At 43.5% G+C, this 19,064-nt stretch overlaps 1 protein-coding gene across 1 annotated transcript in view; it reads right to left on the reverse strand.

The window, feature by feature from the left end:
- Window positions 1-12,298: 12,298 nt before the first annotated feature.
- dok6 (docking protein 6) overlaps window positions 12,299-19,064 on the reverse strand; it is a 388,575-nt gene continuing 381,809 nt past the window's right edge. Inside the window, exon 8 of the mRNA XM_038810079.1 lies at window positions 12,299-16,079. Within this exon, the coding sequence (XP_038666007.1) occupies window positions 15,940-16,079 (140 nt within the window). The 3' untranslated portion in view covers window positions 12,299-15,939. The remainder of the gene's footprint in view (window positions 16,080-19,064) is intronic.

Here is a 19,064-nt window from a genome sequence, read left to right on the forward strand (position 1 = left end):
CAGTTTGATAAAGCCAATAATTTATTTCCAAGAGCAGTCGCACAGAACCATAAATTACAACATAAAAATAACATCTACTGAAAACCATACTCTGAAATACATCATGAAGCATGAGATAAATAGTAGATAATGATGACTAAGATACAGATTTCCTTTGGATACAGATATCTAGGCCAGTCTGACGAACTTGGTTAGAAATTAGTTACCCACTTTCATCAGATTGTTCCGTTCATTAAGTGCATGAGGTCAAACGACCAAAAAAAAAGCCTAAAGACTAAACTGGAGGTCAGTGTTATTTTATTCTGCTGTTTTCCAAGTTAATTATGATACTCACCGAAGCAGTTTCAGAGTGTGAACTAATGTCTTCACACCTATCATAACACTGGTGGCATCATAACATTGTCATATTCGGAAGTTTCTAGGAAGGTACTTAATTCCTGGAAATAACCTACTCTTCAAGCTTGGTTACACCAAAATCCCATTGGCTGCGACTTGCAACACTTGATCGATCTAATTGGGAAGGTGCTTTTCGCATTGTTAACCACAGTTGTGCTGCACGAGATGCAGCCAGGGATGTGGTAATTTTGCTAATTGCACTAACCTCAGTATACAACGGTGCTAAATTGTCTTCCAAGACATGTTACCATGGTGACAAGTAGGCCTCTTACGTGTAGAACGGGTGCTGGACATGACCAATACAGAATTCACAAGCAAATGATTAACTTTTTTGTAAAGAAAATGCAACGCCTCACACAAGTGATTTTCGAAGAGCAACAAAATAGCAAAATATGAATAGAACGCAAATCTAATTTTCCACAATATTGAAAATGCCATGTTTCAAAGTAACTGAGACAGTGCACACGATTAAACACCCTCTGTGCTACAGGCTTGTAGTTTATACAGTGAACCTTATAAGCAAATCCAGAAGGCCATAAACTTTGGGATTTCACTGAAGTCAGCAAATTCCTGATTTCATGCATTTGAATTTTTGCAGATCGACAGAACCAGCATATATAAGCTGAAGCTGGGACGAGCAGAGTGAATCATGATTTTAATTAGTTGCCAGCCCAGTGTGCAAAGTGCATGACTTACAACATTTGACATACCTGCAGTGTATTAAACAGGTGCTTAAAGTCTAAATGCACAGCTGATTCCATCGACACCCTAGATTTTCTCAAGTCCTATTCTGATTTACAGCATACAAGGTTTTGATTAGAAAGAGAGCAAATAACCAACAGAAAAAAAAAACAAATTGCCATATAGTTGAGGGAGAGTTACAGAGGAGGAAACATGGAGAGAAAATAACTTGACTGTTCTAACAACTATCATGGAAGCCACAATAAAGTGGGTGGAAGAGATGGAAAAGCAAGTTACCAATGTAGTTAGAAAAGTTTCACAATTACAAATATGGACATAATAGAAATTCATGTCAAAACAGCACATTGTGGAAAAACACAGCAATAGCTAGTACCAGTCTCCACCTCATTTCATTAATTAATAATGTACATCACAGTGAAACAAGCATTCAATATAATTTCATGTTAAAAATGTGGGGCTTCCAATGCTTCTGAGACAAGAGTGTGGAAGCTCACTTCAAATATCTGTGGAAGAAACAGCTGACAAAAGAAATGTGACCACCAAACTTGGTTTCCGCCTGAGCTATTGCCCGTTTACTCCAATTGCAGCTTTGTTTGTGCGCTGTGGGACAGTGAAACAAGACTCTTTGTATGTAAAAGGTAACACTCACACGAACAAATGGTACCCAACATCCAGTGCATTTCACCTTTACCTCACCATAAGCTTGGCATCAGCCCCCAAAACTGTCAGCTGCGGGAGAGCGATTGGCGCAGAGGTGGCGCCCCTACCACTGGACCTGATGTTCCGTGTTCGATCCCAACACCAGGACTTGTTGGCCGCGGAAGGGACGTACAACGGGCTGATAATCAGCTCGGACGTCCTTCCCCCTTCCACTATTCCCCAAAGGGTAAAAAAAAGCCCATGGTTATGAAGATACGCCAACAACACAATTATCAGTTGCAAAACATAGGAGTCCTTGAGAATGGGTTTCAAGGTAGACCGATCTCAAGAGCAACGGGTTGCTTTTTATTGAATGTGAATCAGGACAAACCCAACTTACTTTACTTATGAATCAAACCAAACCATGTTAGATACAGGGATCCAGAGCTACGGACTTATGGTAAGAGTTGTCTGACCAATTGTAGTGTCGGCCTTCTGCAAAATGGATCTTTGTTCATTTGTGATCAATGAGTTCATTGTTGCTTCACTTGCTTAACAGTTTACCCTGTAGTCGGTGTGACCTCCAAAATAACAAGCGCTCTTTGACCATTATTTTCCTCTACAAAATAATTCTGTAAACGATGACACATACTCCATTTTTGGTCAATCCCTTGGTCAACAAGCCACACCGAGACATAGAATCATACAATTCGTACAGTGCAGGATGCCATTCAGCCCATCGGGTTTGCACCGACCCTCTGAAAGAGCCCCTACCTAGATCCACTCACCCGTCCTATCCCAGTAACACCACCTAAACTGCTTTTCTTTGGACACTAAGGGTCAATTTAGCCAATTTAGGGCCAATCACCTACCTGCACTTCTGTGGACTGTGGGAGGAAACTCGGAGCACCCAGAGGAAACCCATGCAGGCACGGGGAGAGAGTGCAAACTCCACACACAGTCACCCAAGGCCGGAATTGAACTTGGGTCCCTGGTGCTGTGAGGCAGCAGTGTTAACCACTGTGCTGCCATGCCACCTCTCCAGCATCTTCCAGCATTATTGATCAGGATTTATAAAAATTAGGAACCAAAAATATTTTGGAGAGTCAAAAATCTGAGGGGCCTTCCCATGGTTGCTCTATGCTCGCCTCAGTGCTGGGAGCAGGAAATTTGATGAATATGGAGGTAGCAAGCATTGAACACATTCGTGACAAAGCAACAAAAATGTGGGACAGATAGTTCATCAGCTTTTGACACATGATTTCCTGAAACCGACTCATTATTAAAATTACATTTTTACTGCAACTGGTTTTTTCCAGCCCCAACCTCAGTAGGAGTATATTAGCCGGTGGAGTGAAGAAAATTTAATTCACCTCAAATAAAAGTTTGGGGCCAAAGATTATGAAAGGCCGGGGGGGGGGGGGGGGGGGGGGGGGGCGGTGATTCTGTTAACAATCTTCCATAACTACAACATTCATAACTTGGAACAGCTGACTTGTTCTAGGTATCTATGTAGAATCACTTTTTACACTTGGTAAATTGGTTGCATTTGTTTCTGGCTGTGTACTTTCTGACTTCTATGTTCCACTGCCACAAACTAAGTGTCACAAATATGTTACTGTGCAATCATGACATGCCTCCTAAAACCCAAACTGTCGATCCACCCGAAAAGGGACAGGCGTTTGTTGTGTTTCCTTTGATAACATTTGTATCCTGTCCTTAATGCCTATTATTGGATGGATCTCGTCTTCCACTATGATTCAACAGCTGTAAATAAATTCTTCAGCGATTATTTCTAATTATGTGTGTGCTCATACTTCATTCACTTAACGCGGCTATGTCTTAACGGGATGAACCTTCTGAATGTTTTGTGGTACACGTTGATTTGTTTGATAAAGGAATCCGGAGTTTGGGGGATAGGGTAAAATGAATGACACTGATTTTATTGCCCAGCCCAGCCTCTCCTACTGACTTCAGTGAAAATGAAGCGCGGATGTTCGACCCATGGTCGAGCCAACAATGCCTGGTTTATACTTGACCAAAGTCAAAATTAACCCCTTTAGGTGGGGATAGGCTCTCCGTGTCTAACTTCATTCTGAATCCTCAATTGTAGGGCCAGTTCTGCAGGAATCCAACATTTGCACTTTGTTGACCTGTTTTTTTCCCACGCATTTGGGTTTGATTGCTGATTGGGCACATTCTCACAACCAGGTAAATTGTTTAATGAACTCCAGTGACCAGCATGGTTTGTTTCCTATAGAATCGTCCCCGAGATTTGGCTTCGCTGACTAGGCCTGTATTTATTGCCCATCCCTAATTTCCCTCGAGTAGGTGGTGGTGAGGGGCCTTCTTGAAGCCATATTAAATAGCACAGCTTAGAAGAATGTAGCAGTTTTATTGGGAGTTGACACACTGGCTCCTATAATGTGGCTCTACCTCTCTAATTTTTCACCCAGTGCACTGTAATTTGCATATTGTAACTTTGAAATAGTGACACGCCCATTAATGACACGAAAATGAAAACGATTTCAGCTACTTGGGTCTTCATGTGCCTGAATGAAACTGCGCTGAGCTGCAGTGAAGTCATTGCTTAGTCTCAGTGAGGAAGGATACCTCTGATCTTTTACTGTTTATCTTCCCGCTCACAATCAATAACTGGTTCAGAGAGCAATGGGAGCAATCACTCGGCGTTAAAGAACTTGGTCTCCGGCTGTGCACTGACTTCCTCCAGCTGTTTTGTTATCTTGGTCAGTGCCACTCCTGGTGCACTGGTCTTCAGCAGCAATGGCAGCCCAATCACGAACTCAGTAAGAAGTCTTACAACACCAAGTTAAAGTCCTGGAAGGAGTCCTTCAGGTGAGGAAGGAGCTGCGCTCCGAAAGCTCGTGTTTGAAACAAACCTGTTGGACTTTAACCTGGTGTTGTAAGACTTCTTACTGTGCTCACCCCAGTCCAACGCCGGCATCTCCACATCATGGCAATCACGAGCTGCCATTGCACTGTGGTAAAAACATCCCAAGGTGCGTCACAGAAGTCTTCCCAAAGAAGATTTGCCACCAAGATATTCAAAGGGATATTAGGGCAGGTGACTAAAACATTGGTCAAAGAGCGGGGTGTTAAGGAGTGCGAATGAAATAGGCAGAGGGGCAGAGGCAGAGAGCTTTAGGGAGGGAATTAGACTACTTGCTATGAAGACTCCTTTTCATAATAATCTTCACAGCATTGAAGAGATAAGAAATAGCATGCTCTCATCTGCTCCATATGCCTGGTTTGATTGCTGATTTGATACATTCTCAAAAGCAAGTAGATTGCGTAATAAACTCCAGTGACCAGCATGGTCTTTTTTTTAATTCATTCACAAGGTGTCAGCTTTGCTGGCTAGGCCATCATTTGTTGTTCGTCCCTAATTATACTCGAGAAGGTGGTGACGAGTCGCCATCTTGAACGGCTGCAGTCCATCTGGTGTAGGTACACCTTCAGTGCTGTTAGGGAGGGAGTTCCACGATTTTGACTCAGCGACAGTGAAGGAACAGCGACTACAGTTCCGAGTCAGGATGGGGCGTAGTTTGGTGGGAACTTGCAAGTGGTGGTGTTCTCATGCATGTGCTGCCCATTTCCTTCTCGGTGTTAGAGGTCATGGGTTTGAAAGGTGCTGGCAGAGGCGCCTTGGTGAGTCTCTGCAGTGCATCCTGTAGATGGTACACATGGCTGCCACTGTGTTGGTGATGGAGGGAGTGAATGTTTGTGGATGGGGTGCCAATTAATCTGGCTGCTGTGTCCTGGATGGTGTTGAGTTTCTTGAGCGTTGTTGGAGCTGCACTCATCCAGGCACGTGAACAATATTCCGCCACACTCCTGACTTGTGCCTTGTAGATGGTGGATGGGTTTTGGGGAGTCAGGAGATGAGTTATTCCCCAAAGAATTCTGAGTCTCTGACCTGCTCTTGTTTCCACAGTATTTATATGGCTGATGCACTTCAGTTTCTGCCGAATTGTCCACAGTCCAAAGATGTGCAGGTTAGGTGGATTGGCCATGATAAATTGACCCTTAGTGTCCAAAGGTTAGGTGGGGTTACGGGGTTAGATGGATTGAGTGGGGCAGTGGTAGGTAGCATGCATTTTGGAGGGTTGGTGCAAATTCAATGGGCCGAATGGACTCAATTCTGCACTGTAGGGATTCTATGATTTCCTAGTTACAGAAGGATTATGGACATGGTTGCAAAAAGAGAGGACTTTAGTGCATACTATCAAAAAAAAGGAAGATGCAATACTTGGGCCACCGCACTAGAGCAGATGGTGAACGATGACAATTATTGAAGGGAAGATCAATGGAAAATGTAGGAGGTGGAAGCAGAAGAGAAATCAATGACTAATAGAATTAATAGGATGCAGTTAACTTATGCAGACTGCGTAAGGGCAGACAGAGGTGGAGCTCCACATAGAAAGCTGACATCGATGAATGATGTGCATGAAGTATCAGTATTTCGGGAATACTGAAGCGATATTACATGAATGAGCTTGCTTCTCACACATATGGAAACTGGCAAATATATTCATAGGCATCTAACAAAAACCACACTCCAAGCTCTTCCTGCATGACACGCTGACATGGTACAGAGTAAAAGGAACTGAAACAAGCCATCTTCATGACCTAACATTGTTTCTAAAAAGATAGGAAATAAAATAAACTATAACTGAATACTAGTCCGAAAGATCCCCACAGTCAACACTAATAATTACATCCAGTCTCACTTCAGAAATCACTCCAAATCTGCATACCTGTTCTAGTAAAGCTCTCCGATAAGTGAGATTAGGTAACTTTCAATAATTAATATGTTTAGGCTTTTCAACATTTCTCCTAACCAAACATATTTTGGGGGGATGAATGTACAATGAAAGATGTTATCCCAAATACTTCGGATTTAATTGCCTTATTTTCCAACTGTTAGGAACAATGTACAATGAATATATATTTATCTTTGTGTATTAAGAAAGGTAAAAATGGTTTCACTTTAGTTTTTGGTTATTTATGAATCTTGGGTCGCAGAAGTCTGAGTGGACCTGTAACTAAAGACCAGTCTTATTCGGGTTCTTTATATACACATTTTTAATGAGGTTTTTACCACTTCTGAAGTTAAAGACTTGGGTTATAAAGAGGTCAGATGTTTAATGATTTTGGGAGAAAACACAAAGCAGAAAAAAAGTGGACTGTTGCCTAGCGACAGTGGTCAAGAAACACAGAAAGACAGGGAAGAGTTCAAAGTGTGACAAAGAGTGAAGATAGGGAGTTTTCAGCTCTCTCAAAAGAGAAAAATACAAGGGTCGTGGGACAGCAGTTAACTGAATAGCCAGTTATAGGACTCAGTAACATGATCAGTTTAGTGGTGTTGCAACTGAAATAGTGAGTTTAAAGTGCGGTTGCTTTTGGGTGTCTCAGGGAGAGATCCAAGTTGGGTGAGAAGCATCAAGTGAATGCTCAAGAATTCACTGGAAGAAAATCTTTTGCACACATGCCAGTCCCAATCAAGGAGCCTTTGTCTCAAGCTAGTGGTAACTCTTCACTGGTTTGTGTGTGTGTAAATATGTGTGCGTAAAGGAGTATTGGGAAATTGAATCATCATCTTGTATTGAGATCTTTCCAACCTTTTTGGTCTGATTTAATATCGTTCATTTTTCTTCTTTTAATAATAATTTTATCTTTTGTGTTAAAAAGTTCATCAGCAGACTCCTGTGGATTTATTCAGTAACTTTCCTCCACAGATTAACAAAAAATAGTTCGGATCTGTCAAGCCAGGAGGATCCATCAAGCCAGGTTTCACACGAGGATCTGATTTGTCCAGTATTAACATCAGCTGCGATCATAAGTGTCTTTGCCGAAAAACAGGGAACTGAGAGCATTTTATTTTGGTGTCGCATAACAGGGTCAGTGCAATGTAATTTATAAATGTTAAGCTACCAACTGATTAAACATCAAGACATTAATTTCAAAAACTACCACGCTACAAGCATAGGGAGGGGAGATAGACCAACCAATGCTTTGTTAGCATTTCTCTCAACAAATATTGCCTGACTGAAATATTTCCAACATTTTGTGGTTTTACACCTAAAACATAGCACTACCAATGGGAATGTTCACATTTATTTGACTGACACAGCTGTGCGCACACTCTGGCTGGTGTTCAGAATAATTAATAGTGATTCTTGAAACTTTCTGACTATCACAGGCTTATTCAGGTAAACCACATGTTTCCCTGCTCTCTCGCAAGTGAAGGCAACGGCTTTAAAAAAAACGGAAATGCAGCAACTTTTTAAACTGCTTCTGTCGCTGGATTAAGTTATAGCAGAGGTGCCAGAGAAAGTCTCTGTTCTATGCTAATCCTTGACGACGTGCTTTTTTTTTCTGGAGCGGCATTAATGATTAAAGTTGTGCATAGGACATTGGTGGAATTAATCGGTTTACCGCCATAAATAACCCGAATTATACCTATTGTCAAATGAAGCTGATGCCGCCCACTCTTCAGATTTCACTTGCGGAGCTGACATGTTCCTCCCACTTTACCTTGATCCATGCTGCCACTTTAATATTGAAGTCAGCATAACTCAAGGAGGCTGCTCATCAACCATGTGATGTGCTTTAGTTAACGTTGCTTGGGTTTGTCCTGAGGGGTTCGCTGTGGGTTGGTGTGCAGAGGACATGCGCACCTTCCAGCAGGCATCAGCAGAAAGCATTCCCAACTCCTGGTCTAATTCCAGAAGATTTCTGACCCCTGAGATGATCATTAGGGGTATAATTAAGATGGCTGACCCCAAAAGATGATCAGATAGCAGGTGGTGCCATAGCTATTCAACTGTGTCACTAGAGACTGAGCAAGAACTCAGATTGATCTGTCCTCGAGTAGAATGGGTCAGTTTGGGTTATGGTGATCCCCATCTTTTCTAGGTTATTGAACACACCCCAATTAAGAACAGTGTGTTTAACATTGTCGACACAGGATCCCAACATGTAAGAATTTCTCCACATGTCGAATAAATTCTTCACAGATTGTGAGGCTTTGATTGCACTGAATCTTCAAGGCACATTTGTGGTATTTGTCCTTTGTTGAATTGGAAGCCACCTGCTAAGCCATGGGAGTTCTCCTCATTCGCTTCTCGATTTGCACAACACTGTCAAAGTCATGATGATTATAAACTTTTACTGGTTGGTTCCAGGGTCATTTCAGGGTAAAATTGACAGACGGGAATCAGGGAAAAGTGAAGCATCAGAAAAGCCTCTTCTCCAAGTGTCGTACCTGATGGTCAACGTTGGCCAATGTTGTAAGGTTTACCCTGGTCACACTCTGATTGTTCAGCCATCTTTCCTTGATCTTTCTCTTGATGTTTGGCATTTTGAATGATCCTTGCATGGCTTTCTTTTCTTGGCGGCTTCCCTCCCCTGTGTCATCATGTTCATGTATTGGAGTGTACTCCACTGACAGTCCTTAATGTTTCAAACACCCATAAAATCGCTACTTTTCCTGGTTTGAGGGAATCTGCATCTCCCATTTTCGAAAGCTTAAACATGTTTCAGTGACCATGCTTTTACATCCAGACAGAACCTTTGATCACCTCACAGATTCCAGCTGCCCCATCATTCCACAGATGTGCTTCCAAACCTCATTCAAAGTTTAAGCTGCTTTTCTCAATAGGGCCAATCTAATTTTTATCTTTTTCTCAGCACGTGCCGTGCGACCCAGCATCTGCTGATGTGTTTGAACGTGTCTCCATTCCTTGCTGTGTCCACTCCTAACGGACGCCACGCCTCGAAACATTGGCAAGATCTTGCTAGGTTAAAGCACCATCATGATGCTTTATGCTACTGATTTGCACAAACTCAGGGGATTCAGAGAGATGCTGTGAGTTGCAAACCTCCCAAACTAGTTAGTCAATTTAAGTCATTGCGCCAATTGTTTTACACAAACAGCATCTGTTCCTTACCATCTCCATTATTTTTAAGAACTTGCTGGATTTTTATATGAAATGTCTATTAAACTAGTCAAGAAAGTTATGCCTGATAATCAAGTGTTCAGTACTTTTCTAACAATTTAAGAATTGATGATTCAATGCCAATAACATCTCTGGCCCTAAAAGGGAACAATTGGTTCAATCTTGCATATAGTCATTTTTGGTTAGGATTTTGATCATGTTCATTTTTAAATGTTTCAATTTTTTCTTACTTTTCCTTTCTGTCTCTTTTCTCTCTGACTTAATCTGATTTTTGTTTTATAGAATCCCTACAGTGCGGAAGGAGGCCATTTGGCCCATCAGGTCGGCACTGACCCTCCGAAAGTGCACCTGACTTTGGCACATGCCCTCAGCCTATCTCTGTAATCCAGTAACCCCACCTACCCTTTTGTACATAAAGGGGCAATTTATCATGGCTAATCCACCTAACATGCCCATCTTTGGACTGTAGGAGGAAACCGGAGCACCCGGAGGAAACCCAGGCAGACACTGGGAGAATGTACAAACTACACGCAGACAAGTCACGCAAGGCCAGAATTGAACCTGGGTCCCTGGCATAGTGAGGCAGCAGTGCTAACCACTGTGCCAATGGGCTGCCCTTCACTTTATTTCTCTTCCACCCACGTTCCTAATTCTTCCTTAATTTCTTTCTTAATCCTTTCATCTCCTTGATTAAATTCCGCTGTTGACTGAGATCCCAGGCGCTCTGTTGTCCCAGCCAGGCCACTATCAACCTGCAGTTCCAGTACGAACATTTTCCAGTTGCTAGATTCAGGCAAAGGTCTAACTAAAAATATGCAATGCATTAAGGATGGCCCCAGCCACTGAACGGATAAAAAAAAGGAATGGGGAGGTAGTGGCACAGTGGTATTGTCACTAGCCAAGTACTCCAGAGATCCTGGGCAAGATCTGGGGACCCGGGTTCAAAACCTGCCATGGCAGATGGTGAAATTTGAATTTCGTAAAAATCTGTAATTAAACGTCTAAATATGACCATGAAACCATTGTGGGTTGTTGTTAAAAACCCATCTGGCTCACTAATGTCCTTTCGGGAAGGAAGTCTGCCGTCCTTGCCCGGTCTGGCCTAATTGTGGTCCAGATCCACAGCCATGTGGTTGATTCTCGAAGGCCCTCAGGGATGGGCAGTAAATGCTGGCCCAGCCAGCGACAACCAGTAAAGGAAGTTTTTTAAAAAATGTTCATTTCCTGGATTTATAGGAACCAGCCTAATCGCTGTAGTTCTCTCATTTTCTGCCATGCTTATGAAAGTATCTGCATACATCAGGTTGTTAAGCTTGCTGTGTCTGACCATTAAATCTCTTTAAAGCCTTCAAGTGCTATCTTCTTAAGCATCCAGGAAAATCTACAAACACATAGGAATCAGGGTCAATCTTCTCAATCGTAATCTCTACAAGTACATTGTCATCTCTCTGTTGCATTTCATGTGTCGTAGAAATTCTTAAAGAGTGTTATGAGGTGTTTGAAGAAGTCCATGAGTTTAATTTCCTCATATCAATTCATATTGGCTTCGACTGACAGCTTGGCAGCAATGTGTTAGAATCAGAAATATGTCCGTTCTGGCTATCTTCCTTGATAATGAAATGAAAATCGCTTATTGTCATGAGTAGGCTTCAATGAAGTTACTGTGAAAAGCCCCTAGTCGCCACATTCCGGCGCCTGTCCGGGTAGGCTGGTACGGGAATCGAACCGTGCTGCTGGCCTGCTAGGTCTGCTTTATAAGCCAGAGATTTAGCCCAGTGAGCTAAACCAGCCCTGGCTGGTTAAACATCCATTTCCTCCTTTTGTTTGGCTATTCCGATTTACTATATCTTCTTGCAGATCTTGAGAAGTATTCTAATCATTTAAATTTCTTCCTCTTCTGTTTATTTCATTTTGGGTATCAGACACCTGGGGCCCTATCAACCTAATTACAATCGAACAAAGTCCTTCACTTGCTTGTACCTGAACCTGTTTCCTTGAGGCAACTGATGCGCCTCCTCAAGCTGTGCCAGGCCTGCAAACCTTTTCCGATAAACAAATCCCTGGAGTACTCTATCTCCGCCTGCTCCCTCCCTCGCTCCCTCCGTCGTTCTTGTCCCCTCCCTCGCTCTTGCTCCCTCCTTCGCTCTCGCTCCCTCCTTCGCTCTCGTGGCAGCATCTGTTTCAATTGGTGAAGGATCCATCTCTACCGTGCAGCCGAACAATGTTGCCAGGACAGCGGGGGACACTGGAGTCAGTGCCCTGTATCGGCTCTTACAGTGTTTACCTCATCCATTTTAAATAGCTTCACTCTCAGTACAGGCGGTGGCTGGGATTTTCCGTTTGCCTACCCGCCCGCCTCAGCTGTGGGCTTTCCGGCAGCGGAGGTGGGGGGGTCCCCATTGCCTTTGGTGGGACTAGAAGATCCGGCTGCCGGCCAATGGCGAGCCGGAAAACCCGCCACTGCCTCTTTTACCACTTACTGCCATATTAACATCACCTGCAATTACTTTTGTGATCTGGAAAACATTTTGTTTCTCTCGAGATTACATTTTTTTTCCCCATTGTTTCTTCAGTTCTTCTTCCTTGGCGTTCCTTGATGACTCTTCAACGACCTTGTCTGATTTCTTCCCCCTTTCTCACTAAGGGCTTTCCCCTCTCCTTCACATGAGGTGTTAGGTGAAGGCTCTATGCAAATGACCCCAAGCCGCTAATTGAAGAGCGGGAAATTCTCTCAGTGACTTGGCCAATATCACCCTCAAAAAGAAAACGCTCATTTATTCATTTGGTGTTTGTGGGGCCTTGCTGCGCGTAAAATGCTGCGGATGCCTTCATAACAGCACTTTTTAAGTAATCCTTTGGCTAAAACATTATTGGGGGGGGGGGGGGGTCGTCTTGAAGATGTGACTAAGTACTACATAAATAAAAGTTTTATTTCCTTTGATGAAATTTAAAACGTTCTCTTTGCTCCAATCTACTTTCCTCTCGTTTTCTTACTTGAGGACAGTTTCTTTGGTGGCTTTGAAATAAGGCTTCTTCCCACTTTTGTTTATAGTTTATTTAATTCCTGTTTTTTCAGATATTCCAAATTATAAATTCCATTGTTGATTTTGGTGGATATATTTCACTACACTTGCCTTGTCTTTGGCCTGGTCTCTCCCTATATCGTTCAGTTGCTACCTACCTATCTGTTGATCGATCCCTCAATTTGCTCCGGGAAGACTCTCAAAATTCCTAGCGCTGCTCTTCCACCTCCCTCTAACCAGGGTAAAACTGTTGTGTTCCTTGTGAATCCTTCCAGGAGCATTTACTGTTGCCAATTCTTTGCAACAGGGTATTTTCTATATCATTCAGCTGGCGCCAATGCAGATCTCCAGTAGGCTCTTTAGTTCAAACTTGCCCGTTACACCTCTCTGAAATGGTTGTTTGTAAAGTTTGCGTATTAAGGGCTCTGCTTTATCCCAGGGTATTCTGTTTCAGCCTCAATGTTCTGCTGCTTTGGTTAAATGTGTTTTAGCATTTTAGTGTTCAGTGATCAATGTTGGGGCACAGAAATGTCTGACGTTAACCCTTGGCACCTGGCAGTAAAGTGCTGGGACCTATCTGAGATTTTGTTGCTTCATTTCTCATACTTGTCACACTACGCTGGTCTTTCTCATCTGATCCAGAATATACTGTCTAAGATTATTAACTCCTGATCATAAACGTGTGCATTCAAGCCTACCTTTTGCCAGTGTAAGCATCTCTATTTGGTAGCTTTAATTTTCATCACGTTTGGGTTATTATTTTTAACAACAGCATCCCATTTTGTTGGCCCTGACTAGAGATAACCCCCACTTTATTTCAGTTACTTGTGTGTTCCCAGAGTGAGGTTCTTAATCGTTTCTCTGTCTGTGGTCCCGGGTCCCCTCCCTTTCTCGCCACCAATGTCGATTGCCCGGGTGTCACTTTGTGGTTCGCCTTCCTCTCTGGTACACTGACCGCTCCAAAAGCTGAAGTGAAATACGGGAATGCTACCCTAACCTTTGTCACCGAAATTCATCCTGCAACTCTCCACCACATCAAAATCCTTCGCAATGCCTGCTTCCCCCTTCCATTAGCAACGGTTTTTAAATTCAGCTCAATGACACAGGCCCTGGTTTTCAAAGCAGGTAAGTGTGTTGCGAATCATCTTACCAGGCAACCAGATCCCTAAACACCTACTTTGGTCAACAACTCCACCGCACCGCATGTGCAGATTGACTCCGAGAAGGGGTTCTTCCCAATAATGTTACTTTTTCACACTGCGAATTCAGAGTAAAAACGCATTATTCGAAATATGTTGATTGCCAAACAGAAAGGGAAGCAGCAATGTGGGTACCATCCATAAGCTGGGGATAAGACTGCCAGTTCGGCAAGGTATTTTGCGGGGTTAAAGTTCAGCGACTGAGAAGGTGATTTTACTTCGAAAAAACGAAAATCCTGTCAGGCAACATCTTGCCCCTCAGTTTGATTGTCTGGTGTCAACAGTCCCAGTTCAATTAATATTTGAACTTTTGTTGCGCGGCCTTTGAGAAGTAAGGGGGGGGGGGCTTGCATATTTCGTACACCATCTGAATTGGTACAGTTTAGGCTGTCCCAAAATTCCTGAAATCTGGTTGCATTCGAGTAACTTGGGTGCAGCAGCACATATTTCCTTAAACACAAATCAGCATGCATATGCAGAGAGGGGGGGGGGGGGGGGGGGGGAGGAGGTGTTACAATTATGGATGCCTAATCGCTGTTGGCCTTAGTGACGATTTACACTAAATACCGCAGAAGCTGGAAATCTGAAACAAAACCCGAAGCTGTTTGAAATGCTCAGCGGGTCAAGCAGCGTCTGTGGCCAGCGAAACTGCCAGGTTGACATTTCAGGTGCAGACGCTTAATCAAAACAAACATGGTCGCGGACGCTGCTTGCGTTATCAAGTATTTCCGGAATTTTCCGCTGACGTTTCACCAAGCGGCAATTCATCTATTCCCTGGCGTGACAGTTTCAACGCAAGCTCACCGAAGTCTCAATTGTTACATCTTCGGGAGCTCAAAAGTTGGGACCAAGCAAAATCCAGAGAGTGGGGTCCCAGCTCGTGTACTAATCCACTGCCACTGAAAGGTCAACGTCATTTAATATGGCTCCTTCCGCAGGGAAATGGGTAGGTTAAACAAAGCACTATTTTCAGGTTTCAAGCTATTTTTCAATAAATTAGTTTGCACTTTATGGGTCCAACTGGGGAAAAGGTGCAGTTGTGCAACATCAGGTCCGTACCTTAACAGTGTTCCTCCGAGAGGTGCCTGACTACTGACCTGCGTTTTGCAGGGAATTAGGTAGGACCTGCCCAACGCACTTCCAGAGACAGTTTCCATTTCATTGTCTTTGCACTGCACTCTCAATTGCTGTGAAGTGATTTAGCAAGTCATTCATTTCTCTCGTTGCTCGTGCTGGGCAGCCAAGTATTCAAACAGAAAACCACCTCGGTATCTACTTGCAAAAAATAAAATAAAAATCGACTCTTGCATGGAAAAGCCTGAGCTGCTCCCCTGACCCAGGCACTGGAAACAGTCCGCCAACATGAAACGTTTGAGCCCTTATTCTACAGAGAACATTCAACCCGATAAACACACAAAAAGAAAATGGCCTCAAATAAACCTGCAACCTGATCGCAGGTGAAATCTTAGAGAGAAAACAATATCCAGGGGTACTTTTTGTCTTCCAAACAAATGACTGGATAAAATCTGTGCAATTGCCTGGCTGAATCTGAAAGTAACCACCTGAATTAGTATTAGTAACAAGACCACTGTGTAACAGACAGTTGTGTCAGATACAGACGAATGGACTCAACCACTTCTAGACTTATCCAAACAAGCGTGCTTCACACACACAAGCTTCGTTTTACAGCAGTAGGATTTTAAAAAATACTCTACATTGCATTTTTCTTTACATCAAACACCACTTCCCGAGGAGGTATGTAAGTGTCAGCAGGTGGGAGCCAATTAATATATATATATAAAAAAAAAGATTTCATTTTAAGCCTATGAATATTCAGCTGATCACCTGAATGTTTCAAGTACGGTAACAGCCACACGAGTCTGGTTTTGTTTCACCTGTATTTAGTCCTCGTCCCTCTCACTGTTATATATTCAGGCTTCCCTTAGTACAAGTGTGGCCTGGCTCACAGTGACTCTTCCCATTGCTCCGACACACACGTCACTGGGCCAGCCCAGAGCTGTAGCTTGATCCGTAGCCACTAGACGGAGATAATAGATATTGGTGCTCGTGACTCTGTTCTGAGATGTAGCTGGGGAAGGTCTGTGCCCGGGGAACCTTTGTCAAGGTTAACTCATTTCCTGTCAGGGGAAAGAAAAAGTTGTTACATTACATGAATGGATGTGACGTTCTTGAAGAGTTGATTCCTCGGTTCTAATAACATTAAGAACCTGAAGAAGGAGCTGTGCTCCGAAAGCTAGTGTTTGAAACAAACCTGTTGGACTTTAACCTGGTGTTGTAAGACTTCTTACTGTGCTCACCCCAGTCCAACGCCGGTATCTCCACATCATGGCTAATAACATTAACAGCACAGACAGCTATTTCAAATTTCCCAAAATTTCCAACCTCATCTCAATCAAATTGCCTCATTCTGTATTCTTTGCTTTATCTATAGGGAGACAGCGGTAGGAGTAGATTAGCCAAAATTGACACAACAGGTCAAATGGCCTCATTCTCTGCTGCAAATGGCTGTTGTTCAATGGTTTTCAAATGGTGGAGTTTCTAGGACACTATCCTCCCTCTCCCTTCATAGTTTGTCCAAGTAAAGCATTTATTGATCATCATCCAATCTGATCTACTTTACTGCAAATGATTCTGCCTTGCATTTAAAACTTCCTTTTCATCACATACTTCCGCTCCTCTCACAGTAAAGTATCTGAATGATTAAACCCAAAGTTTCTTCATTTGTTTCAATGGGATAATGAAAAGAGGAGGGGGGGGGGGGGGGGGCGGGGGGTAAAATTCAATTCTGCTGGGTGCACAAAATGGAGGGTAGTGAATCTGTCACCCAATCTAAATTCAGGCCGATTTCCTTTCCCATTGACTTCTACGACCATCCACTTTGCTTCTCGGCTGAAGGCAGACTTCAATTGCATCATTTCTTTCAATATTTCAACTACATGGGGCAAAAGAGGGTCACACATTTCAACTACATGGGGCAAAAGAGGGTCACACATTTCAATTACATGGGGCAAAAGAGGGCGCACAATGGACACCAGCAGACTGACCGAACCTTGTAAACCTATGTCTCCATTAACTGCCCAGAGAAGCAAGTGGATTGTACTCCAGCTGCTACCTGCCCTTTCACACCACATCAAAGTTGAAACCTCTGTTGGCCATAACCCCATGAATCTCTCATTGCTCTCAGTCAGCCTCTAATGCTTCACTTCAATGGCTCCATCTTAGTACTTCCTAATCAATTAACATTCTTGGTCTTGTTACCTCCTCCGATTTCAAACGGAACTCCGGTAGTTTTTCCAAGTTGAATCTCACCTTTGCATAAAGGCTCCAAATTGGCCAACAATTGAACACTGTTCAATATAACTTGTCTTTTCCTGAGAAACACTTGGGGTGTGATTGGCCAGCCTCGGAGCGCGAGGCGGTACGCCGTTCGCTGGTGACGGAATTCTCTGCTCCCTCCGCTCTCAATGGAAATTCCCATTGAAGCCACCCCACACTGCCGGTAGGGTCGCGCTTCCGGCAGGACCAACGAATCCCACCACCAATGAATGTATAATAATAATCTTTATTATTATTGTCACAAGTAAGCTTACATTAACACTGCAACAAAGTTACTGCGAAAATCCTCTAGTCGCCACACTCCGGCTCCTGTTCGGGTACACCGAGGGAGAATTCAGAACGTCCAATTCACCTAACAAGCGCGTCTTTTGGAACTTGTGGGAGAAAACCGGAGCGCCCGGAGGAAAACCCACACAGACACGGGGAGAACGTGCAGACCCTGTACAGTGAATCCAGGCCAGGAATCGAACCCGGGTCCCTGGCTACCGTGCCGCCCAATGGCCGGAGAATTCTGGCTTTTCCATGTTATTAAATGATTTTCTTACACCCTGTTACAGCTTTTCTTGTTTCTACTTTGATGGGTTTACTCTGGTTCTCGTTCTGATCTCTCCTTCACTTCCAGCCAGTCGAGAAATACATTCTCTTCCTCTTTCTAGTATCTGATTCATGGAATGAGTTGAGGAAACTCAGTTATGAAGATAGATTGGGGAAGCTGGGGTTGCTCTCCTTGGGGAACAGAAAGCTGAGAGATGATCTGATAGAGGTCCTGAGTGGGCTGAACATAACAGAGAGGGAGAAACTGCTCCCGCTGGTGGAAGGATCGAGAACGAGAGGGCACAGATTTAATTGGCCAATGAGCAAAAGCAACATGAGAAAAATGTTTTGCAAGCAGCAAGTGGTTAAGGTCTGGAATGTTCTACTTGAGAGTGTGGTGAGGGAAGATTCAATTGAAGCATGCAAAAGGGAATTAGACTGTTATAGACTCCCTACAGTGCAGAAGGAAGCCATTCGGCCCATTGAGTCTGCACCGACCCTTCGAATGAGCACTCTCCCCATGTCCAGCCCCCCGCCCTATTCCCTTAACACCATAACCTGACCTGCACATCCCAAAATTTCCAACCTCGTCTCAATCAAATTGCCTCATTCTGTATTCTTTGCTTTATCTATAGGGAGACAGCGGTAGGAGTAGATTAACCAAGATTAACACAACAGGCCAAATGGCCTCATTCTGTGCTGCAAATGTCTGTCGTTCAATGGTTTTCAAATGGTGCAGGAGTTTCTAGGACACTATTCTCCCTCTCCCTTCATAGTTTGTCCAAGTAAAACCTTTATTGACCATCATCCAATCTGATCTACTTTACTGCAAATGATTCTGCCTTGCATTTAAAACTTCCTTTTCATCACATACTTCCGCTCCTCTCACAGTAAAGTATCTGAATGATTAAACCCAAAGTTTCTTCATTTGTTTCAATGGGATAATGAAAAGAGGAGGGGTGGGGGGGGGGGGGGGGGGGGGGGGGGGGGTAAAATTCAATTCTGCTGGGTGCACCAAATGGAGGGTAGTGAATCTGTCACCCAATCTAAATTCAGGCCGATTTCCTTTCCCATTGACTTCTACGACCATCCACTTCGCTTCTCGGCTGAAGGCTGACTTCAATTGCATCATTTCTTTCAATATTTCAACTACATGGGGCAAAAGAGGGTCACACATTTCAACTACATGGGGCAAAAGAGGGTCACACAGACTGATCCAACACCCCCCCTCC

The sequence above is a fragment of the Scyliorhinus canicula genome, chromosome 10 (genome assembly GCF_902713615.1).
Source record: "Scyliorhinus canicula chromosome 10, sScyCan1.1, whole genome shotgun sequence".
Lineage (NCBI taxonomy): Eukaryota > Metazoa > Chordata > Chondrichthyes > Carcharhiniformes > Scyliorhinidae > Scyliorhinus > Scyliorhinus canicula.